This window comes from Myxine glutinosa, chromosome 1, assembly GCF_964187855.1.
Source record: "Myxine glutinosa chromosome 1, kmMyxGlut1.1, whole genome shotgun sequence".
Classification (NCBI taxonomy): Eukaryota; Metazoa; Chordata; class Myxini; order Myxiniformes; family Myxinidae; genus Myxine; species Myxine glutinosa.
The window spans coordinates 448,036,537-448,062,920 of NC_136261.1; the positions used below are offsets into that span (position 1 = coordinate 448,036,537).

At 44.2% G+C, this 26,384-nt stretch overlaps 1 protein-coding gene across 1 annotated transcript in view; it reads right to left on the reverse strand.

The window, feature by feature from the left end:
* Positions 1-26,384, reverse strand: part of LOC137418719 (inter-alpha-trypsin inhibitor heavy chain H3) — a 124,929-nt gene that overhangs the window by 25,647 nt on the left and 72,898 nt on the right. The window contains exons 12-14 of the mRNA XM_068104832.2: positions 17,911-18,096; positions 15,225-15,364; positions 14,806-14,936 (exon numbers count right to left, since the gene is read on the reverse strand). Of these exons, the coding sequence (XP_067960933.2) occupies positions 14,806-14,936; positions 15,225-15,364; positions 17,911-18,096 (457 nt within the window). The remainder of the gene's footprint in view (positions 1-14,805; positions 14,937-15,224; positions 15,365-17,910; positions 18,097-26,384) is intronic.

Below are 26,384 nucleotides of genomic sequence, written 5' to 3' on the forward strand. Positions count from 1 at the left end.
ATCCACCCACTAACGCGCTCAGATGGGCTCTCCCACTCTCACGCTACTACCAACTCAGGTGTGCTTTCTCGCACACCTTCGCCGTTCATCCCATGCGTGCATCCTCGCACCCGCTCCACCACCAACTCACTCCTCGTGTCACACTCCGTACACACCGACATGCATTCTCGCTCGCACTCAGTTTCACTCCCACACTTTATAACACACCCACTCGCCGACGCACACTTTTTCCTCCCACGCGTGCCATTTCCACTCACACGGGACCCTTCACCAATGCCCGGATGCCTCCTCGATCCCAAGCGCGCGAAAATACTTTTGTCGCCAAACATCCTCTGACAAAATCTCCCTGCACAATACACAGCACGTCTCACCTTCGGGGTTCTTCTTCCTCCCTGCACCAAAACCTGCAAACTTCCATTTGGATTAGCGAGTACATCATCATGATTTGAGCAGGGACTTTGTACATTTTCCATTTCTCCCTGCAATTCCCGGGCTACCTCCGTCATCTCTTCAATTTCAATGCCCACTTCCGCTTTTTCTTTACTCACCTCGACGACCGCTGGCTTTAATAAAACACCCTCTACCTCATCGGTCGCCGGCTTTTCCAAACCCCGTGTCGTGATTTCTACCCCTGTCATTGTACCCGTGCTTTCCTCCGCTTCGCTCAACCGGCGCTTCTCGACCCGCGTTACCTCCTCGTGCACCCCTGGGACCCTTTCGCCCAACTTGCGGTCTCTGTCCCTCTGCTCACTTTCCTTCCTATCGGCCCTCATTCCGTTTATTGTTGCTTCAATTTGCTCACTCTGAGCCTCCATCCGGTTCCCCATTACCCCCAATTGCTCATTCTGAGCCTCCATCCGGTTCCCCATTACCCCCATTTTTGATTCTAGCCTCTCCATAAGGGCCCCCATTTGTAACATAAAAAGGTTCGAATCCACCAGCGGCGCTGTTACGGTCGCGGGCGCGGTCGCCGTGGCCATGTGCGAGGCGCCATTTTGCGCGCCCGTAACCTCGTGCGCGAGGACGCCATTTTGTGCGCCTGATACCCCCTCAACCGCCTCCTCATTGCTCTCCTCCTCCCTTTCTTCCCCTAAGTCCTGGGTTACCCCTAACCCGTCTATCTCCCCCACCGACATCCGATCGCCTTGATTGGCCATGGCGCGATCTCAAAATTCGGGTTTTATTAAACAAAATTTCGGCAGCTCGTAATTTTGACCCAAAAATTTTTTTTTTCTACACCTTTTAAAAATTTGGTTCGGGCCTCGAATCCCACTCCCAGACACCAATTGTTACGGATCGCGGTTTAGATGTTATGATGGGCCGAGCGGATGGTCCAACCGCGACCGTTACAGGATCCCCAATTGGCCCGACTCCCCCAACGTTGACCAGATCGCACCACAGATATTCAATCGGGAAACCTCTAAAGCGACCGAAAGAGAAGGAAAAGAGAAGAAGACAGAGTACGGAGGAAGAACAGATTTATTATACACACACAAGCAAAAAGAAGGAGCGACCAAAATTATTTACAAGCAATGGATGGAAGAAGCAGTCACACAGTGAATCGTTAACTTATACTATTCAATTTACTTAATCCCAGGACAACATTGAAGACAGACGACGTTCACACTTACATGGGGGAAATTGCAGGCAGGATTGGCGGAGGTGGGTTGCTGGAGAGGGAGGCAGGGTCAGGTCCCTGCAACCGGCAGGGCTGGAGGTAGCAGCTCCCAATTCTTCGCGTTTTTGGCGGGAAAACCCTCCGTCGCGTCGACGCTGCCGATGCTGTAGACGTCACGCGCTGGCTCGGTCACACCTGCTCCTCTCCTTCTGGTGGAGCCGTCTCCCTCCTCTCAGCGCGTCTCTTCAAAGCTGGTTTCCTCTCCAAGTATCTCTCCTTTTTGGTTTGGAGCGTCTCTCATCTCACAGCTCACAGCTCACAGCTCACAGCTCATCTCTCATGTCCTCTCTCATGTCATCTCCCGAAGCAGTCCCTTCCAGTCGCTTTTATTACTTGGGGCGGAATCAAGCCGCCGGCTGCGAGGGCACGCCTACCGGGTCACTAACCGCGGTGCTGGTTGGCTGTTAGGGCTGTCCGATTCCTCCTTTGATCATGACGACGTGCCACGCCTGTGAGTTGGCGGCTCCTACCCCCCTCTTCTCCGAGATGAGCACATGGGCAATGGCGGCTTGCGGGATTGAACACCACTCGCACCGCTTTTGAAAGGAACTTTGGAGAGCGGAGATGATTGGGGAAATTGAAAGGGGCCTACGCTTATTTCGTTTGATACAATGCAGTCAATCTAGTGGGAAACACATATTTAGCCTACATGGAATAAGGAAATAAACTATTTAAAAAGATATATCGTGGCCTGTGTGTAAGTTTCATGGAATTAACTAGGAGGACGGCTGCGACCATTATTTACATTACGAGGGTGTTACACACAACAAAACCATACTTTTCACATTCGTTACACTTTCTCCAAAATTGTTACACTTCTCAAAAACCGTTACACTTCTCAAATTCGTTACAATATTTACAGAATGAAGAACATATCACAAACATATTTACAGAATGAAGAACATATTACAAACATATTTACAGAATAAAGAACAGATTACAAACATATTTACAGAATGAAGCGTACAGATATGCTCCAAACACATTACAAAAGGAAGAACATATTACAAACATATTTACAGAATGAAGAACATATTACAAACATATTTACAGAATGACGAACATATTACAAACATATTTACAGAATGAAGAACATATTACAAACATATTTACAGAATGAAGAACATATTACAAACATATTTACAGAATGAAGAACATATTACAAACATATTTACAGAATGAAGAACATATTACAAACATATTTACAGAATGAAAAACATATTGCAAACATATTTACAGAATAAAGAACAGATTACAAACATATTTATAGAATGAAGAACATATTACAAACATATTTACAGAATGAAGAACATATTACAAACATATTTACAGAATGAAGAACATATTACAAACATATTTACAGAATGAAGAACATATTACAAACATATTTACAGAATGACGAACATATTACAAACATATTTACAGAATGAAGAACATATTACAAACATATTTACAGAATAAAGAACAGATTACAAACATATTTACAGAATAAAGAACAGATTACAAACATATTTACAGAATGAAGAACATATTACAAACATATTTACAGAATGAAGAACATATTACAAACATATTTACAGAATGAAGAACAGATTGCAAACATATTTACAGAATGAAGAACATATTACAAACATATTTACAGAATGAAGAACATATTACAAACATATTTACAAAATGAAGAACATATTACAAACATATTTACAGAATGAAGAACATATTAGAAACATATTTACGGAATGAAGAACATATTACAAACATATTTACAGAATGAAAAACATATTGCAAACATATTTACAGAATAAAGAACAGATTACAAACATATTTACAGAATGAAGAACATATTACAAACATATTTACAGAATAAAGAACATATTACAAACATATTTACAGAATGAAGAACATATTACAAACATATTTACAGAATGAAGAACATATTACAAACATATTTACAGAATGAAGAACATATTACACACATATTTACAGAATGAAGAACATATTACAAACATATTTACAGAATGAAGAACATATTACAAACATATTTACAGAATGAAGAACATATTACAAACATATTTACAGAATGACGAACATATTACAAACATATTTACAGAATAAAGAACAGATTACAAACATATTTACAGAATGAAGAACATATTACAAACATATTTACAGAATGAAGAACATATTACAAACATATTTACAGAATGAAGAACATATTACAAACATATTTACAAAATGAAGAACATATTACAAACATATTTACAGAATGAAGAACATATTAGAAACATATTTACGGAATGAAGAACATATTACAAACATATTTACAGAATGAAAAACATATTGCAAACATATTTACAGAATAAAGAACAGATTACAAACATATTTACAGAATGAAGAACATATTACAAACATATTTACAGAATGAAGAACATATTACAAACATATTTACAGAATGAAGAACATATTACAAACATATTTACAGAATGAAGAACATATTACAAACATATTTACAGAATGAAGAACATATTACACACATATTTACAGAATGAAGAACATATTACAAACATATTTACAGAATGAAGAACATATTACAAACATATTTACAGAATGAAGAACATATTACAAACATATTTACAGAATGACGAACATATTACAAACATATTTACAGAATAAAGAACAGATTACAAACATATTTACAGAATGAAGTGCACAGATATGCTCCAAACACATTGCAATATGTTCTTCATTTTGTAAACATATTTACAGAATGAAGAACATATTACAAACATATTTACAGAATGAAGAACATATTACAAACATATTTACAGAATAAAGAACAGATTACAAACATATTTACAGAATGAAGCGTACAGATATGCTCCAAACACATTACAAAAGGAAGAACATATTACAAACATATTTACAGCATGAAGAACATATTACAAACATATTTACAGAATGAAGAACATATTAGAAACATATTTACAAAATGAAGAACATATTACAAACATATTTACAGAATGAAGAACATATTACAAACATATTTACAGAATGAAGAACATATTACAAACATATTTACAGAATGAAGAACACATTACAAACATATTTACAGAATGAAGAACATATTACAAACATATTTACAGAATAAAGAACAGATTACAAACATATTTACAGGATGAAGCATGTTGTCGTGCGACTCCGGTTAACACCAGAGACCTGAACGGATTTATTTGAGGCGATAACCAAACACGGATTTACTATGGTCGCACGGGAGGAAGAAGGAAAATGGAAGGCTGCGGCAAAAGCACTTACCTTGGTCAACCGACGGCAGCTGCGGGGAAGTTAGTGTACTCGACAACCAAGATTTCAAATGTACAAAAATAAACATGTTTATTTCACGGAACCCAAAACAATGAAACGCGACGGTAATCAAATAAAGCAACTACATTGGGATCCCACACACCAGACTTCAGAAACGAGACGAGGGGAGAATTACTGAAAATAACACGTTCGTTATGTTTGGGGGAAATGGGTAATGGCCTTATCTGGTCCTGTCGTCTTGTCTTTGGCTGCCGTCCAACACGGCTCCGTTCGGCCCCGATGCACCCACGAGGTCCCTCGCTCCAGCACCACAGCACCGAGCACCGCTCCAAGCGCAAGCACCGCTCCAAGCACCACGAGGTCGATCTTCACACACGATCGGCCTGCCACGTCCCAGTCAGCTCTCCCGAAGCAAGCGTGCAAGAAGCAAGCGAACTCCACTCGGGCTATGACTCAACTCAACTCGGGCTGTGCAAGATGAAGCGCCGGATGTCCAAAAGGGCTAGCTGCGCAAACAAGAGCACGAACCGCAAGAGAGCTTCAAGCGAGCTGCCAGAGATGCAAGAGCTGCGTAGGACGAAGAAGAGAGAAGAGCCAGAGAGACAGAGAGAAAATGGCGTTCGGCGCTCCCTTAAATAACCTTTTCAGTGACGTCAGCCTTGGCGTGCTCCCAACCAGTGACTTCCACCTAACCTTCCAGCTTCACGCCTCTCGCACCCGTTGGCTGGAGGTTCGCGCCTAGTGCGCCGACCAATCACAGGACCGTAGCATGGCGATAGCTCGTAGCATGTAGCGTGGTGATAGCACGTAGCGTGTAGCGTGGTGATAGCGTGTGGCACTCGATGTGGCTAGGCCTGTCGGAGGTGTAACTGGCGGCGGCGCCCATCGGCGGTGCCCCAGCCTGGTTTATTTGCCTGTTCCTTCCGAAGTCACTGTCAGGGAAGGGAGTCATTTAATGTTGCACTAAGGAGATCCCAACTAAGTGTCTAAATGGGTGCAGTGCCAAAAGGGACTACGGTTTGACTACATGGTGAGACACACAGAGGCGTTACTCTTTAATCCCTAACTCTATTTATCACACGAACATCCTGGTATGTTCACAAATATACTCTTACCCGACAAAACGCCTAAACATGAAACTTATTACAAGGTAGATTCCTTACCGCGACAGACGAAGCACGTTACCTCCACAGATCTTTCTGGCTCTACATATCACTACCCTACCGACATAACAATATAGATATGCTCTGAACACATTACAAAATGAACAACATATTACGAACATATTTACATAATGAAGCATATAGATATGCTCCGAACGTATTCCAAAATGAAGAACATATTACAAACATATTGTTACGGACACGACTTTGATGTTATGCTGGGCCGAGCGGAATGGCCGCCGTGTCCGCACAAGTTACCCGATTATACTTGAACCTTGGCCGAGTCGCGCTACGCTAAATCAATGAAGGAAAAGGACACAACGGCTGGGATTAAGGCAACGACACAAGGGGTACGGTTCTCAAGACCTCCGGAGGAGGTTATAATATTGCGGAAGGTTAGATTACAAAGACAAGAGAGACAGCATAGAAAGGTGGGCACTTAAACACGGTCTTATCTTAGCCCCGACAGACGACAGATAAACGGGACAAGACTGACTCACACGGGGATTGATGGCAAGGAAGGCGGGTAGTCGATGGCTCAAGGTGCACTCTTGGCTCAGGGACAGAATCGACCCGGTCCGGTCCAGAGATGCGGGAGGTCTCACAGCCTCGGAGGTGGCGTCTGGTTCTCTTTCGTGGCTGAGGCGCATCTGACGTCACGTCCGGTAGGCCGCTGCGTATATCCGGCGGGGAGTGACACGCCCTCGGCTAGTTAGCTCCGCCCCAGATGGAATCGGTCCGCCCTTCTTATTGGGTGCGGGGGGGTTACCGGGCTCCGCCCTTGACGAGGAGCTGACAGTGAGCCCTTTCGTGGTAACCCCGTCGGAGCGCATGGTCAATGGCGGCTAACCAAGCTGATGTGAGGACGCACACTCCCCGCACGCCGTTGTTGTAGTTGTTGTTTCATGGGGAAGATGGGAGGAGGTATGGGGAGGTCCTAAACTCACTACTGGTGCCATACAATCACATTCTGGTGCAACGAAGAGTCAGAATTAATGGAAACGAGTCCTTAACTGACATAGACTAATAATAACTAGCAAGATGTCCGAAAGTTGTCTACGTGAGATGCGGTGGACCTGGGCACGACATTTAATGGGGGAAAAAGGGGAAGGTCGGTTCTACAGAGTGTTATTTACAGGCAATGGGACTAGGGAATGGGGGATTGGGGATAGTTGGGGAGTATTGGGGAAATAGGGGAACATTTACAAGCGGATATGGAGGCCAAATGCCATATCCGCAACATTGCACCCTTCTCTACCCTCGGGGCGTCCCGACCCGATAAATTTTTACCTATTTTAGTGTGGCACTCAGATGTAGTTCCCTCTACTATTAACTCTACCCTGAGTGCGACAGTTTTACAGATATTCACAAATGAGTAAATATGTCCCCCTGCGACGTTGCACCCTTCTCCTCACAGAAACACGCCCACAGGATAACCGAATCGCGGAAAGAATTCGCAAACTAAACATACAGCCGGTAGGGAGCATTATTTACAAGACTACGCTGATATTTACACTACGATCCAGGACCTGTTTTTGGAGGAACACATGCAGATGTTATGCATAGAGAGAGCACGCATGCCAGCATCGATACACCAACCCACGAGTGCTCTGTGGCCTTACGGCCTTTAATAACGTGCAGAGCACCCCTTCCAAGCACCAAAAGCACCACCCCATCATGTACAGTCAGCACCATCCGGTGCACCAATAAAGTGTCTATAAATCACGGTGTGGTGTCGCAGCCGGCCGATGGTCTGCCGCTGGTCTTGCCTTCGTGTGGTGCACTTGGCCTTCTTACTGCTTTCAAAAATAAAGAAAGGCGCCAACCGCGTCCATTTCTTTATTGTGGCCGTCAGGGGGCCAACTATAAGTGGTTCACCTGTATGGCATAGGTGCCACGTTGACCCATAGGTCCATCCACGGGTGGTGCTTGGCCGCAAAAGAACTGCGGTCCATTGTGGGTGGCCACCAAAATTGCGGTCCATATGGTGTATCGATCCAGGCAGCAAGCAGCGAAAGTGCAGGCCCACAACTGCGGAGCCAGCACCTCTCTCTCCTCTCTCTCTGCCCCAAAGCCAGATCCTCGGAGGTGGGAGACAAAAGAAAAAGACAAGTGAGTAAGGTGGTAAGGGCGCAAAAGTGCACACAATGTAAGATGATGCACACTGGGGGCACATGGGAACCAGGTGAGACAGGTACATTCCTACCGTACGCCCCCCCCCCCCACCAGGTAACCTACATGGCCCCTCCCTTACCCCTTACTGTATCCACAAAACACAACACTACCCATAAACATCTACTTTACAAATCAACAAACGTCCCTACTGTCTTCCCCGTTCCTCCCATAAACCAAATTCGTCTTCTCTCCCTCCTAACCAATCAAATTTGCCATTTTCAACTTTCATCAAAATTTGCCATTTCCAACTCAACATCATAATTTGTCATCACCAATTCATCATCAGTCCCTCCTAAGGAGGGAGAGATGGAATCACCCCAATGTCTCATCCACGTCGTGATGCGTCTCACAAATCCTCACAGCAATTCTCATTTCCTGCAACAGAACAAAGAAAACACAGGTGTGGAGTCATCATCATCACCACAGGCAAGTGGCTGCGTATGGTGCGACAGGTTCATCAATCCTAACTATTTCCTAAGTGACTTTAACAACTTTACACTACCCGGGGTCTTTCTCCGGCCAAACCATTGGCCCTCTTACACTATGGGTTCTAAAAACCAATTCCCATTGACCAAATTGTGGTGCTTTTCAATTTGGGGTCTCACTCCCCCGATTCATCTCCCGGTGCCCTCGCACAATTTCTGGGCTGTGGCGTGTACCTCTCCCAGTGGGTCTACCCACCTGCACACCTCCACCACTGCAGTTGCCTCCGAGCTTACCTGCTCCTCACCCTAACCTAACTACCTGGGGAAGGCCCTCTGGCGCTCTCCCCACTCGGTGCCCTCTCTGGCACTGGGCTACCCGGGTCCATCCTCCGGATCCTCGGGCCCCACTGACACTAACGGCTCCCAGAGCCCACCTGCGGCCTCACCTGGCCGACATCCTCACAGTGGTGGAGTGCCCAACCAACTACACACACTAACAGGCTACACGCCCAGCCATTTCCACAACACTAATGCACCCATCCACAATACCATTCTGCAACCGCACCACAAATGCCAATATCCAACCACAATTTACCTATACCCTCTACCTAACACTTACACTACCCGCCCCGGGTACTCGTGAAAGGGGTCCACTCTTCCCCCATCCACACCTTCGCACCATGCACACCACTCCGTACCACTTACTCCAACTCTCTCCACACATCTGTACCTGCACACCTGTGCTCTCACACCTGGTGCCACCTGCACCCTTCTCTCCCCAAGCGCATTCGCGCTGATCCACACACTCACTACTCATACACTGCTCCACACACCTGTCCAGTTGCACACCTGTGCAATCACACCTGTTCAATTCTCACACACACGGCATCATCTCAGCTAACTACTCCCTTCTGAAACTTGCGCTTCCCAGTCGTCCCTTTAACTATTGCGCTCCCTCGTCATTATAATCCACACTAATCTACCTGCGTCCCCACTACAGGTATCAGTCACTAACTAACCTTAACGTTACCTAATGTCATCTTCGCTAGATCCCTATCAATATCCTAACCCACCCGGGCTAGTTTTCACTGCCACACACCCCATAAGCTATTGCTCCTTTGCCCCACATGGGAAGGGCGGCAGGGATGCCAGCCTTACCCACCGGGCCCATCGCTCACTACCAATTTTGCACATCAAATTTCAACAAATTAAAAATTTGCCAATCACTACCCATCATCTGCCAATCACTACTGCCAATCCCTTGCCAATCATCAAATTTTGTTTTTCTCTAATTTTGGGTCCAAAACACTGACCTCATCACCCAGTCTACTCACTAATGCCTCTCGGTGCGCCAATTCCTGTCCAAAGCCCGGCTTCGTAAAGCCAAGCCATGAATGCGGGTTGTTCTGTGCCAGCGGCTGGATGCGTCCGGCACTCGGTGCAGGGACGGGGGCTTACCCGGGCCGAGATCCCACGCACCATCTCGGCGTGGAGCCATCCAATGTCCCGATCTCGACCTGCCGGAATGCCTCAACAAAAAGTGGTCGCCATGACGACCCTTTCTATCGGGCTGCCCGCTCCGCCTAGTGGAGCACGGACGCGGCCGTTCAAAGCGAGGCCCAGCACGCACCGAGGGCCCGATTCGGCTAAAAGTCGCTCTAACCTCTAAACCGGTTACCGTCGATGCTTCACCTGGACGCTTACACCCCGCAGCCCGTTCCTTGCTCACACATCCAGCCGTTTCCATGCTCCTCGTACCTTTCCTTACACACCCAGGTACACCCATTCCACTCACAGCCTTGGTCACACACCTGACCACCGAACACTTTGGCACACATTCGTTGGTCGCACACCTCACCAACACACCTCTTCGCGCCCCCTCCTCTGTCACCTCCTCTGTGACAATCACAGGTGTGCTCTCATTCGCACACCCAACCACGTGCCTCACCACCAACTCCAGCGTGCATTCCCACTCACGCTCTACCATTCCAGGTGTGCATCCTTCCATCCCAGGTGTACATCCTCGCTCACCTGTCACAACCATCTCACTCTCCTTGTCACTCTCACTACTCTCACCTCCATTCTTGACAGCGCACTCACCCTTACTCTTGACAGCGCACTCTTTCCTCATGCACCTGTCCGTCACACACCTTTCTCGCGCACACTCTCCCGTTACACCCTCTGTAACACTCACCACAGGTGTGCATTCTTCCTTGACTTTGACAGCGCACTCTTTCCCCATGCACCCGTCGGTCACACACCTTTCTCGCGCACACTCTTGCGCACACTCTCCCGTCACACCCTCTGTAACACTTACCACACCGCGCTTCCATGTGCTCCCTCGCACACGCGCTACGACCGACTCATTCTCGCCAGCACCCTCACTCCTTGGCACGCACTTTTTCCTCACACACCCCAGAGTCGGACTTTCTCGCACACCTCCTTTTTCGCACACCAGACCTGTCGCACACTTCACCCACGGCCTCTCACGAACACCCGGGTCCATCTCGACCCCCAAGCTTCTTAAATCCCCTGGCGCATCATACGCACGACCATATTGGTCACCACTTACACCGGGTCCTCTTCCTCTTAGCTTCTCCTCCATCACCTGCGAATCCCTCATCCGGTTAATGAGCACATCATCACGATCCAAACACAGACTTTGGACCAATTCTTTTATCTCCTCTTTTATCTCTTTCTTATCCTCTCTCCGTCGCTTCTTAATTTCGCTCACCCCTTCTTCCACTTCTTCTAATTTCTGCTTCACCTCCTTTATTCCCCGGTACGTCTCCTCAAGCTCGTCCTCCAAGGCTACCTTGACCGTTTCCATGTGCGTCCTCACCTGCCGGTCCTTCGTCTCCATTACCTCTATCACCTCGTCCAACCTCGCTGTCAGTCCCTCACGTACCATCTGACATTCCCTCTTCGTCGCTACCAAGTCATTTTTTAGGTCATTTTGTGTCGCTTTTAACCCTCCTATTACCGCTGTGTTCTTCTTTACCTGGTCCGTTAGTTCTTTTTGTCCCTCCGTCAGCTGTTCCACCTCCTGCGTCAGGTCCTCTATGCCCCCTTGCAATTTTACAGTCCCCTTTCTCACCTCCTTCTCCATGTGCTCCTTACAGTGCCTCACCTCCTCGCGCACTCCTCCGACCTCCTCACTCACACCTCTTCTGATCTCTTCTCCCATCACTTGCATCTCCTGCCCAGATGCCACCCTCATCTGCTCCATTTCCTCCCTGTGAGCATCCAGTTTGGTTTCTACCCCCATTCTGACCCCCTCTATCTGCTGCCCCATTTGGTTAACTTCCCTTTCCGCTTGGTCCCTCATGTCCCTCAATTTGCCTTCCATCCTGTTTTCTAACCCCTCTAACCCATTTTTCACTCCCTCTATCTGATTCTTCTGGGCAGCCATTCTATTTTCTACCCCCATTAACCCATTTTTCACCTCTTTTATCCCGTTGTCTAACCCCTCACCGGTACCCCTCGCTTCGTCCCTCATTACCCCCATTTGGTTTCCCATTACCCCCAATTGCTCACTCTGAGCCCTCGCTTCGTCCCTTATTACCCCTATTTGGCCCTCCAATCGCTCACCCAATCGCTTACTATCAGCCCTCATTTGCTCACTATTCTGGGCCATAAGGGCCTTCATTTGTATTAAAAACAAGTTCAAATCCACCGGTGGCGCTACTACGGTCGCGGGCGTGGACGCCGTGGCCACCTCGTGCGCGACAACGCTATTTTGCGACCCTGCCGCCCTCACTGCTTCGCTCTCCTCCTGTCCCTCATGTCCCTCAATTTGGTCCTGGATCGACCCTGCCTCACTCTCCTCTACCGGAACCCAGCTGTCTTGATCCGCCATAGCGCGACTTTCAAAATTCGGGTTTTTATTTTCGTAAAACAAAATCAAATTTCGCCGTTATAATTTCGAGCGTGGGAAACGCGCTCCGGATCGAATTCTACCTCCCAACACCAATTGTTACCCTAGTGGTACAATTGGTGTTCCAAAATTTGGGCCTAACAAATTTAGTCCCAGGTCCGAATTCCACTCCTCGACACCAATTGTTACGGACACGACTTTGATGTTATGCTGGGCCGAGCGGAATGGCCGCCGTGTCCGCACAAGTTACCCGATTATACTCGAACCTTGGCCGAGTCGCGCTACGCTAAATCAATGAAGGAAAAGGACACAACGGCTGGGATTAAGGCAACGACACAAGGGGTACGGTTCTCAAGACCTCCGGAGGAGGTTATAATATTGCGGAAGGTTAGATTACAAAGACAAGAGAGACAGCATAGAAAGGTGGGCACTTAAACACGGTCTTATCTTAGCCCCGACAGACGACAGATAAACGGGACAAGACTGACTCACACGGGGATTGATGGCAAGGAAGGCGGGTAGTCGATGGCTCAAGGTGCACTCTTGGCTCAGGGACAGAATCGACCCGGTCCGGTCCAGAGATGCGGGAGGTCTCACAGCCTCGGAGGTGGCGTCTGGTTCTCTTTCGTGGCTGAGGCGCATCTGACGTCACGTCCGGTAGGCCGCTGCGTATATCCGGCGGGGAGTGACACGCCCTCGGCTAGTTAGCTCCGCCCCAGATGGAATCGGTCCGCCCTTCTTATTGGGTGCGGGGGGGTTACCGGGCTCCGCCCTTGACGAGGAGCTGACAGTGAGCCCCTTCGTGGTAACCCCGTCGGAGCGCATGGTCAATGGCGGCTAACCAAGCCGATGTGAGGACGCACACTCCCCGCACGCCGTTGTTGTAGTTGTTGTTTCATGGGGAAGATGGGAGGAGGTATGGGGAGGTCCTAAACTCACTACTGGTGCCATACAATCACATTCTGGTGCAACGAAGAGTCAGAATTAATGGAAACGAGTCCTTAACTGACATAGACTAAGAATAACTAGCAAGATGTCCGAAAGTTGTCTACGTGAGATGCGGTGGACCTGGGCACGACATTTAATGGGGGAAAAAGGGGAAGGTCGGTTCTACAGAGTGTTATTTACAGGCAATGGGACTAGGGAATGGGGGATTGGGGATAGTTGGGGAAATAGGGGAACATTTACAAGCGGATATGGAGGCCAAATGCCATATCCGCAACAATATTTACAAAATGAAGAACATATTACAAAATATTTACAGAATGAAGTGTCAGGAAAAGAAAACACAGTATTGCGTTGTAAAACATGTGTTGTGTGTTAGTGATGGCAGAAAAATGTGTGGGTTAGAGTGTTTGGATGGAGAATGGCACAGCCAAGATGGGCACGATTGTCTTTTTCTGCATTCTCCTTGGGGGATCCTAAATGCTCCTAAAAAACCTACAACTGACATCATACTGTTCACCAAACCAAAATGTTCCCTCATCGACCTCCTAATGATTATATGATAATCACTAACCCATAAAGGTACCCACCATAAACCCATCCCTGATCATATTATAATCACCTTCCCATAAAGGTACCCACCATAAACCCATCCCTGATCATATTATAATCACTAACCCATAAAGGTATCCACCATAAACCCATCCCTGATCATATTATAATCACTAACCCATAAAGGTACCCACCATAAACCCATCCCATATTATATTATAATCACTAACCCATAAAGGTACGCACCATAAACCTTTCTTGTCATATTTGCCTCACCACTCCAGATCGAACGTACATGACCACCTGTGGACTGTTCGATGACCGAGAACCACTTCCTCACTTTATTATTCCACCATTAATATTCCACAAGTCCCAGTTTGATGAAACTTTCCACTCTGGAACATCAACTCACCTGAAGTCCGAGTCAATTCCCTCCTCGGGATGAATTCGCTTTATCATGAGCTCCTCATGGGCTGACAGGTTGGCCTAGAGGTACGTTCACCTGTAACCTGTCTGACCTGGGTTTGAATCCCAACCCAGCAATAAACTGTCCTCCTTGTATCATCCCAGTCCAGGTGTTCACAGGTATTATATTTAACTTTGTACAGGAATTATAAGCGATGTGATAAATGTCCAAGAGAATTCGTCCAATGAGTGGATGATGCTGCTCACCTTGTTTCTTCACTCGCTGCTGTTTGGTGATGACCATTGATGTGAGAGGAGTCACAAATCCATACTTAAGAGAGATATTTAGAGCTCTGTCTGTGAGTATTTGTTTCACCTCCGGGTTGGGTTCGATCATCCTGGGGACAAAGAAAATGTGACTTCTTGGGATGCGACATGGAATTCGGCATCAAATGCCTTTGTTTTGTGACACCTTTGTGACCAGGAAACAACAACATGAACCCTCCCAATCGAAGATGAGAACTGAGGCTCCAAAATGATTGGGTCCGAATAAATGGGAAGGGTACTCACTTTACACAGGTAAAAGGAAATGAACAAGGAGCAAAATAAAGATCTATTGGAATATGCAAAGTAAATGACCCAATAATCCAAGAATCTTATCCAAACTTTCCGTTGTGGATACTCACCTTTGGGTGAGGAGTTGTTTAATGGTGAGGTAGGCCCAGAGGCGCTCAGTAAATGCACCAAAGATGTATTGCTGTTTCTCCAGAAGATCTTCAGTATCATTGATACCCACATCTGCTATTAAAGTGAGGTCTCCGAGTTCCTGAATATGAATGAATTGGTAGATTAGTGACATTAGATACACGGGGAGCGAGTATGTGAATACTTACCCACACATGATATAAATTAGTGATATTAGATGCACAATAATATAGCATGTGAAGATTTACCCACACATGATATAAATTAGTGATATTAGATGCACAATAATATAACATGTGAATATTTACCCACACATGATATAAATTAGTGATATTAGATGTACAATAATATAACATGTGAATATTTACCCACACATGATATAAATTAGTGATATTAGATGTACAATAATATAACATGTGAATACTTACCCACACATGATATAAATTAGTGATATTAGATGCACAATAATATAGCATGTGAAGATTTACCCACACATGATATAAATTAGTGATATTAGATGTACAATAATATAACATGTGAATATTTACCCACACATGATATAAATTAGTGATATTAGATGCACAATAATATAGCATGTGAAGATTTACCCACACATGATATAAATTAGTGATATTAGATGCACAATAATATAGCATGTGAAGATTTACCCACACATGATATAAATTAGTGCTATTAGATGCACAATAATATAGCATGTGAAGATTTACCCACACATGATATAAATTAGTGATATTAGATGCACAATAACATAACATGTGAATATTTACCCACACATGATATAAATTAGTGATATTAGATGCACAATAATATAGCATGTGAAGATTTACCCACACATGATATAAATTAGTGATATTAGATGCACAATAATATAGCATGTGAAGATTTACCCACACATGATATAAATTAGTGCTATTAGATGCACAATAATATAGCATGTGAAGATTTACCCACACATGATATAAATTAGTGATATTAGATGCACAATAACATAACATGTGAATATTTACCCACACATGATATAAATTAGTGATATTAGATGTACAATAATATAACATGTGAATATTTACCCACACATGATATAAATTAGTGATATTATATGTACAATAATATAACATGTGAATATTTACCCACACATGATATAAATTAGTGATATTAGATGTACAATAATATAACATGTGAATATTTACCCACACATGATATAAATTAGTGATATTAGATGTACAATAATATAACATGTGAATATTTACCCACACATGATATAAATTAGTGATATTAGATGTACAATAATATAACATGTGAATATTTACCAACACATCATATAAATTAGTGATATTAGATGCACAATAACATAACATGTGAATATTTACCCACACATGATATAAATTAGTGATATTAGATGTACAATAATATAACATGTGAATATTTACCCACACATGATATAAATTAGTGATATTATATGTACAATAATATAACATGTGAATATTTACCCACACATGATATAAATTAGTGATATTAGATGTACAATAATATAACATGTGAATATTTACCCACACATGATATAAATTAGTGATATTAGATGTACAATAATATAACATGTGAATATTTACCAACACATCATATAAATTAGTGATATTATATGTACAATAATATAACATGTGAATATTTACCCACACATGATATAAATTAGTGATATTATATGTACAATAATATAACATGTGAATATTTACCCACACATGATATAAATTAGTGATATTAGATGTACAATAATATAACATGTGAATATTTACCAACACATCATATAAATTAGTGATATTATATGTACAATAATATAACATGTGAATATTTACCCACACATGATTTAAATTAGTGATATTATATGTACAATAATATAACATGTGAATATTTACCCACACATGATATAAATTAGTGATATTAGATGTACAATAATATAACATGTGAATATTTACCCACACATGATATAAATTAGTGATATTATATGTACAATAATATAACATGTGAATATTTACCCACACATGATATAAATTAGTGATATTAGATGTACAATAATATAACATGTGAATATTTACCCACACATGATATAAATTAGTGATATTAGATGTACAATAATATAACATGTGAATATTTACCAACACATCATATAAATTAGTGATATTATATGTACAATAATATAACATGTGAATATTTACCCACACATGATATAAATTAGTGATATTAGATGAACAATAATATAACATGTGAATATTTACCAACACATGATATAAATTAGTGATATTATATGTACAATAATATAACATGTGAATATTTACCCACACATGATATAAATTAGTGATATTAGATGAACAATAATATAACATGTGAATATTTACCAACACATGATATAAATTAGTGATATTAGATGTACAATAATATAACATGTGAATATTTACCCACACATGATATAAATGAGTGATATTAGATGTACAATAATATAACATGTGAATATTTACCCACACATGATATAAATTAGTGATATTAGATGTACAACAATATAACATGTGAATATTTACCCACACATGATATAAATTAGTGATATTAGATGTACAATGTCATGGTGCCAAGTTTAGCATGTTCTGGAGATCAACTCACGGCCTTGGCTGTGACGCTGCTGCTGAACGATTCCAGGGAATTGTTTACGATTCTTCCAGCAACCACCAACTCTGAACCATCAAAATAAGTTTCAAATTCAGACCTTGTTACATTTACAGCAATGTTGTCTGGGTATTCCAGGTGTATCTTCGACAGCAATGGTGTGGCTACTTCATCATAAAATCCCTGTGGGAAAAAACATTTTTGGAAGTTATCTTCTGTTGAACTCATGGGCGATGGCTGCGTGATCTGTAGAGGGGATGAGTGATGTCTGGCTAAACACTGCGAGTTTGTAGCTGATCTCAGACGTCTGGCTAAACACTGCGAGTTTGTCGCTGATCTAAGAGCGAGTTAAACCAAAGCTTTCAGAATCATTGGAATATCCCGCGATGAAGCTATCTCTGAGGACCTTTCACTCACTCACCGCAGGCAGGTAGGTGGTCTTTCTGTCTTCTACCGACTCCTCTCCGGCCTTGCTCCCCCAGCTCTCTCTGTGCTCTGTCCCCCAAATATTCCTACAGGTCGCACAAGATCTGCCAGCAACCCTCTGATGGTTAAACTGCCAAAATCTCGGCTCTGTGCTCACCTTCACTCCTTCATTCCTCTTTTCTCCCGCCTCTGGAACAAACTCCCACACTCCCTTCAATCCCACTCCTCCCTCCAGGTCTTTAAAACAGTCACCATGATATATGGTCACCACCATCTCTTATCTTCCCCCATCCAAAACCTTGATCTTTTCTACCCCCACTAATTCACCCCAGATCCACCTTGTTTGTAATTCCAAATTCTTTCCTGGTAGTCCTGGCAGTGTCCATATGTTTTATGCCTCTCCCACCCCCTTTCCCATGCCTCCCCCCCAAAGCCCTCTCCCTCCCACAGATCTCTCGATGTCTCCATGTCTCTCGGTTCCTGCTCTCAAATGTTGTGTTTGTGTCCTTCCCCCTCTCTCCCCATCTTGTCTACCGCTCCCGATGCTTTTTGTTTTATGTGTCGGTTTGTCGGTTATGTGTCGGATTGTCGGTTTGTCTTTCTGTGTGATAAATGTTCGCTCCTTCACGAGCCTCGATCTTGTATACAAAAAAAAAAAAAAAAAAAAATCTCAGACATCTGGCTAAACACTGTGAGTTTGTAGCTGATCTCAGACATCTGGCTAAACACTGCGAGTTTGTAGCTGATCTCAGACATCTGGGTGAACACTGCGAGTTTGTAGCTGATCTCAGACATCTGGCTAAACACTGTGAGTTTGTAGCTGATCTCAGACATCTGGGTGAACACTGCGAGTTTGTAGCTGATCTCAGACGTCTGGCTAAACACTGCGAGTTTGTAGCTGATCTCAGACGTCTGGCTAAACACTGCGAGTTTGTAGCTGATCTCATACGTCTGGCTGAACACGATGAGTTTGTAGCTGATCTCAGACGTCTGGCTGAACACGATGAGTTTGTAGCTGATCTCAGACATCTGGGTGAACACGATGAGTTTGTAGCTGATCTCAGACGTCTGGCTAAACACTGCGAGTTTGTCGCTGATCTAAGACATCTGGGTGAACACTGCGAGTTTGTAGCTGATCTCAGTCATCTGGCTGAACACGATGAGTTTGTAGCTGATCTCAGACGTCTGGCTAAACATTGCGAGTTTGTAGCTGATCTCAGACATCTGGCTAAACATTGCGAGTTTGTAGCTGATCTCAGACATCTGGCTAAACACTGCGAGTTTGTAGCTGATCTCAGACATCTGGCTAAACACTGCGAGTTTGTAGCTGATCTCAGTCATCTGGCTGAACACGATGAGTTTGTAGCTGATCTCAGACATCTGGCTAAACACTGCGAGTTTGTAGCTGATCTCAGACATCTGGGTGAACACTGCGAGTTTGTCGCTGATCTAAGACATCTGGCTAAACATTGCGAGTTTGCAGCTGATCTCAGACGTCTGGCTGAACACGATGAGTTTGTAGCTGATCTCAGACATCTGGGTGAACACTGCGAGTTTGTCGCTGATCTAAGACATCTGGCTAAACATTGCGAGTTTGTAGCTGATCTCAGACATCTGGCTAAACACTGTGAGTTTGTAGCTGATCTCAGACGTCTGGCTAAACACTGTGAGTTTGTAGCTGATCTCAGTCATCTGGCTAAACACTGCGAGTTTGTCGCTGATCTAAGACATCTGGCTAAACATTGCGAGTTTGTAGCTGATCTCAGACATCTGGGTGAACACTGCGAGTTTGTAGCTGATCTAAGACATCTGGCTAAACATTGCGAGTTTGTAGCTGATCTCAGACATCTGGCTAAACACTGCGAGTTTGTCGCTGATCTAAGACATCTGGCTAAACATTGCGAGTTTGTAGCTGATCTCAGACATCTGGGTGAACACTGCGAGTTTGTAGCTGATCTAAGACATCTGGCTAAACATTGCGAGTTTGTAGCTGATCTAAGACATCTGGCTAAACATTGCGAGTTTGTAGCTGATCTCAGACATCTGGCTAAACACTGCGAGTTTGTCGCTGATCGAAGACATCTGGCTAAACATTGCGAGTTTGTAGCTGATCTCAGACATCTGGGTGAACACTGCGAGTTTGTAGCTGATCTCAGACGTCTGGCTAAACACTGCGAGTTTGTCGCTGATCTAAGACATCTGGCTAAACATTGAGACTTTGTAGCTGATCTCAGACATCTGGCTAAACACTGTTAGTTTGTAGCTGATCTCAGACATCTGGGTGAACACTGTTAGTTTGTAGCTGATCTCAGACATCTGGGTGAACACTGCGAGTTTGTAGCTGATCTCAGACGTCTGGCTGAACACGATGAGTTTGTAGCTGATCTCAGACATCTGGGTGAACACTGCGAGTTTGTCGCTGATCTCAGACATCTGGGTGAACACTGCGAGTTTGTAGCTGATCTCAGACATCTGGCTAAACACTGTGAGTTTGTAGCTGATCTCAGACGTCTGGCTGAACACGATGAGTTTGTAGCTGATCTCAGACATCTGGGTGAACACTGCGAGTTTGTAGCTGATCTCAGACATCTGGCTAAACACTGTTCGTTTGTAGCTGATCTCAGACGTCTGGCTAAACATTGCGAGTTTGTAGCTGATCTCAGACATCTGGCTAAACACTGTTCGTTTGTAGCTGATCTCAGACATCTGGCTAAACACTGTGAGTTTGTAGCTGATCTCAGACATCTGGCTAAACACTGTGAGTTTGTAGCTGATCTCAGACGTCTGGCTGAACACGATGAGTTTGTAGCTGATCTCAGACATCTGGGTGAACACTGCGAGTTTGTCGCTGATCTCAGACATCTGGCTAAACACTGCGAATTTGTAGCTGATCTCAGACATCTGGCTAAACACTGTTCGTTTGTAGCTGATCTCAGACGTCTGGCTAAACATTGCGAGTTTGTAGCTGATCTCAGACATCTGGCTAAACACTGTTCGTTTGTAGCTGATCTCAGACGTCTGGCTGAACACTGCGAGTTTGTAGCTGATCTCAGACGTCTGGCTAAACACTGCGAGTTTGTAGCTGATCTCAGACGTCTGTCTGAACACTGTTAGTTTGTAGCTGATCTCAGACGTCTGGCTAAACACTGCGAGTTTGTAGCTGATCTCAGACGTCTGTCTGAACACTGTTAGTTTGTAGCTGATCTCAGACGTCTGGCTGAACACTGTTAGTTTGTAGCTGATCACAGATGTCTGGCTGAACACTGTTAGTTTGTGGCTGATCTCAGACATCTGGCTGAACACTGTTAGTTTGTAGCTGATCTCAGACGTCTGGCTGAACACTGTTAGTTTGTGGCTGATCTCAGACGTCTGGCTGAACACTGTTAGTTTGTAGCTGATCACAGATGTCTGGCTGAACACTGTTAGTTTGTGGCTGATCTCAGACATCTGGCTGAACACTGTTAGTTTGTAGCTGATCTCAGACATCTGGCTGAACACTGTTAGTTTGTAGCTGATCTCAGACGTCTGGCTGAACACTGTTAGTTTGTAGCTGATCACAGATGTCTGGCTGAACACTGTTAGTTTGTGGCTGATCTCAGACATCTGGCTGAACACTGTTAGTTTGTAGCTGATCACAGATGTCTGGCTGAACACTGTTAGTTTGTAGCTGATCTCAGACATCTGGCTGAACACTGTTAGTTTGTAGCTGATCACAGATGTCTGGCTGAACACTGTTAGTTTGTGGCTGATCTCAGACATCTGGCTGAACACTGTTAGTTTGTAGCTGATCTCAGACGTCTGGCTGAACACTGTTAGTTTGTGGCTGATCTCAGACGTCTGGCTGAACACTGTTAGTTTGTAACTGATCTCAGACATCTGGCTAAACACTGTTAGTTTGTAACTGATCTCAGACATCTGGCTAAACACTGTTAGTTTGTAGCTGATCTCAGACGTCTGGCTGAACACTGTTAGTTTGTAGCTGTTCTCAGACGTCTGGCTGAACACTGTTAGTTTGTAACTGATCTCAGACATCTGGCTGAACACTGTTAGTTTGTAGCTGATCTCAGACATCTGGCTAAACACTGTTAGTTTGTAGCTGATCTCAGACATCTGGCTAAACACTGTTAGTTTGTAGCTGATCTCAGACATCTGGCTAAACACTGTTAGTTTGTAGCTGATCTCAGACGTCTGGCTAAACACTGCGAGTTTGTAGCTGATCTCAGACATCTGGCTGAACACTGCGAGTTTGTAGGTGATCTCAGACGTCTGGCTAAACACTGCGAGTTTGTAGCTGATCTCAGACGTCTGGCTAAACACTGTTAGTTTGTAGCTGATCTCAGACGTCTGGCTAAACACTGCGAGTTTGTAGCTGATCTCAGACGTCTGTCTGAACACTGTTAGTTTGTAGCTGATCTCAGACGTCTGGCTGAACACTGTTAGTTTGTAGCTGATCACAGATGTCTGGCTGAACACTGTTAGTTTGTGGCTGATCTCAGACATCTGGCTGAACACTGTTAGTTTGTAGCTGATCTCAGACGTCTGGCTGAACACTGTTAGTTTGTGGCTGATCTCAGACGTCTGGCTGAACACTGTTAGTTTGTAACTGATCTCAGACATCTGGCTAAACACTGTTAGTTTGTAACTGATCTCAGACATCTGGCTAAACACTGTTAGTTTGTAGCTGATCTCAGACGTCTGGCTGAACACTGTTAGTTTGTAGCTGTTCTCAGACGTCTGGCTGAACACTGTTAGTTTGTAACTGATCTCAGACATCTGGCTGAACACTGTTAGTTTGTAGCTGATCTCAGACGTCTGGCGAAACACTGTTAGTTTGTAGCTGATCTCAGACATCTGGCTAAACACTGCGAGTTTGTAGCTGATCTCAGGCATCTGGCTAAACACTGTTAGTTTGTAGCTGATCTCATATGTCTGGCGAAACACTGTTAGTTTGTAGCTGATCTCAGACATCTGGCGAAACACTGTTAGTTTGTAGCTGATCTCAGACATCTGGCGAAACACTGTTAGTTTGTAGCTGATCTCAGACGTCTGGCGAAACACTGTTAGTTTGTAGCTGATCTCAGACATCTGGCTAAACACTGCGAGTTTGTAGCTGATCTCAGACATCTGGCTGAACACTGTTAGTTTGTAACTGATCTCAGACGTCTGGCTAAACACTGCGAGTTTGTAGCTGATCTCAGACGTCTGGCTAAACACTGTTAGTTTGTAGCTGATCTCAGACATCTGGCTAAACACTGCGAGTTTGTAGCTGATCTCAGACGTCTGGCTAAACACTGTTAGTTTGTAGCTGATCTCAGACATCTGGCTAAACACTGTTAGTTTGTAGCTGTTCTCAGACGTCTGGCTGAACACTGTTAGTTTGTAACTGATCTCAGACATCTGGCTGAACACTGTTAGTTTGTAGCTGATCTCAGACGTCTGGCTGAACACTGTTAGTTTGTAACTGATCTCAGACGTCTGGCTAAACACTGTTAGTTTGTAACTGATCTCAGACATCTGGCTGAACACTGTTAGTTTGTAACTGATCTCAGACATCTGGCTGAACACTGTTAGTTTGTAGCTGATCTCAGACGTCTGGCTGAACACTGTTAGTTTGTAACTGATCTCAGACGTCTGGCTAAACACTGTTAGTTTGTAACTGATCTCAGACGTCTGGCTGAACACTGTTAGTTTGTAGCTGATCTCAGACGTCTGGCTAAACACTGTTAGTTTGTAGCTGATCTCAGACGTCTGGCTGAACACTGTTCGTTTGTAACTGATCTCAGACAACTGGCTAAACACTGTTAGTTTGTAACTGATCTCAGACGTCTGGCTAAACATTGCGAGTTTGTAGCTGATCTCATATGTCTGGGTGAACATTGCGAGTTTGTAGCTGATCTCAGACGTCTGGCTAAACACTGTTAGTTTGTAGCTGATCTCAGACGTCTGGCTAAACACTGTTAGTTTGTAGCTGATCTCAGACGTCTGGCTAAACACTGTTAGTTTGTAGCTGATCTCAGACATCTGGCTGAACACTGTTAGTTTGTAGCTGATCTCAGACATCTGGCTGAACACTGTTAGTTTGTAGCTGATCTCAGACGTCTGGCTGAACACTGTTAGTTTGTAGCTGATCTCAGACATCTGGCTAAACACTGTTAGTTTGTAGCTGATCTCAGACGTCTGGCTAAACACTGTTAGTTTGTAGCTGATCTCAGACATCTGGCTAAACACTGTTAGTTTGTAGCTGATCCCAGACATCTGGCTGAACACTGTTAGTTTGTAGCTGATCTCAGACATCTGGCTGAACACTGTTAGTTTGTAGCTGATCCCAGACATCTGGCTGAACACTGCGAGTTTGTAGCTGATCTCAGACATCTGGCTAAACATTGCGAGTTTGTAGCTGATCTCAGACATCTGGCTGAACACTGTTAGTTTGTAGCTGATCTCAGACGTCTGGCTAAACACTGCGAGTTTGTAGCTGATCTCAGACATCTGGCTAAACATTCCGAGTTTGTAGCTGATCTCAGACATCTGGCTGAACACTGCGAGTTTGTAGCTGATCTCAGACATCTGGCTAAACATTCCGAGTTTGTAGCTGATCTCAGACATCTGGCTAAACACTGTGAGTTTGTAGCTGATCTCATATGTCTGGCTGAACATTGTGAGTTTGTAGCTGATCTCAGGCATCTGGCTAAACATTGCGAGTTTGTAGCTGATCTCAGACATCTGGCTAAACACTGTTAGTTTGTAGCTGATCTCAGACGTCTGGACAAACACTGTTAGTTTGTAGCTGATCTCAGACGTCTGGCTAAACACTGTTAGTTTGTAGCTGATCTTAGACGTCTGGCTGAACACTGTTAGTTTGTAACTGATCTCAGACATCTGGCTGAACACTGTTAGTTTGTAACTGATCTCAGACATCTGGCTGAACACTGTTAGTTTGTAGCTGATCTCAGACGTCTTGCTGAACACTGTTAGTTTGTAACTGATCTCAGACGTCTGGCTAAACACTGTTAGTTTGTAACTGATCTCAGACGTCTGGCTGAACACTGTTAGTTTGTAGCTGATCTCAGACGTCTGGCTAAACACTGTTAGTTTGTAGCTGATCTCAGACGTCTGGCTGAACACTGTTAGTTTGTAACTGATCTCAGACAACTGGCTAAACACTGTTAGTTTGTAACTGATCTCAGACGTCTGGCTAAACATTGCGAGTTTGTAGCTGATCTCATATGTCTGGGTGAACATTGCGAGTTTGTAGCTGATCTCAGACATCTGGCTAAACACTGTTAGTTTGTAGCTGATCTCATATGTCTGGGTGAACATTGCGAGTTTGTAGCTGATCTCAGACATCTGCCTAAACACTGTTAGTTTGTAGCTGATCTCATATGTCTGGGTGAACATTGCGAGTTTGTAGCTGATCTCAGACATCTGGCTGAACACTGTTAGTTTGTAGCTGATCTCAGACATCTGGCTGAACACTGTTAGTTTGTAGCTGATCTCAGACGTCTGGCTGAACACTGTTAGTTTGTAACTGATCTCAGACGTCTGGCTGAACACTGTTAGTTTGTAACTGATCTCAGACATCTGGCTGAACACTGTTAGTTTGTAGCTGATCTCAGACATCTGGCTAAACACTGTTAGTTTGTAGCTGATCTCAGACATCTGGCTAAACACTGTTAGTTTGTAGCTGATCTCAGACATCTGGCTAAACACTGTTAGTTTGTAGCTGATCTCAGACGTCTGGCTAAACACTGCGAGTTTGTAGCTGATCTCAGACATCTGGCTGAACACTGCGAGTTTGTAGGTGATCTCAGACGTCTGGCTAAACACTGCGAGTTTGTAGCTGATCTCAGACGTCTGGCTAAACACTGTTAGTTTGTAGCTGATCTCAGACGTCTGGCTAAACACTGCGAGTTTGTAGCTGATCTCAGACGTCTGTCTGAACACTGTTAGTTTGTAGCTGATCTCAGACGTCTGGCTGAACACTGTTAGTTTGTAGCTGATCACAGATGTCTGGCTGAACACTGTTAGTTTGTGGCTGATCTCAG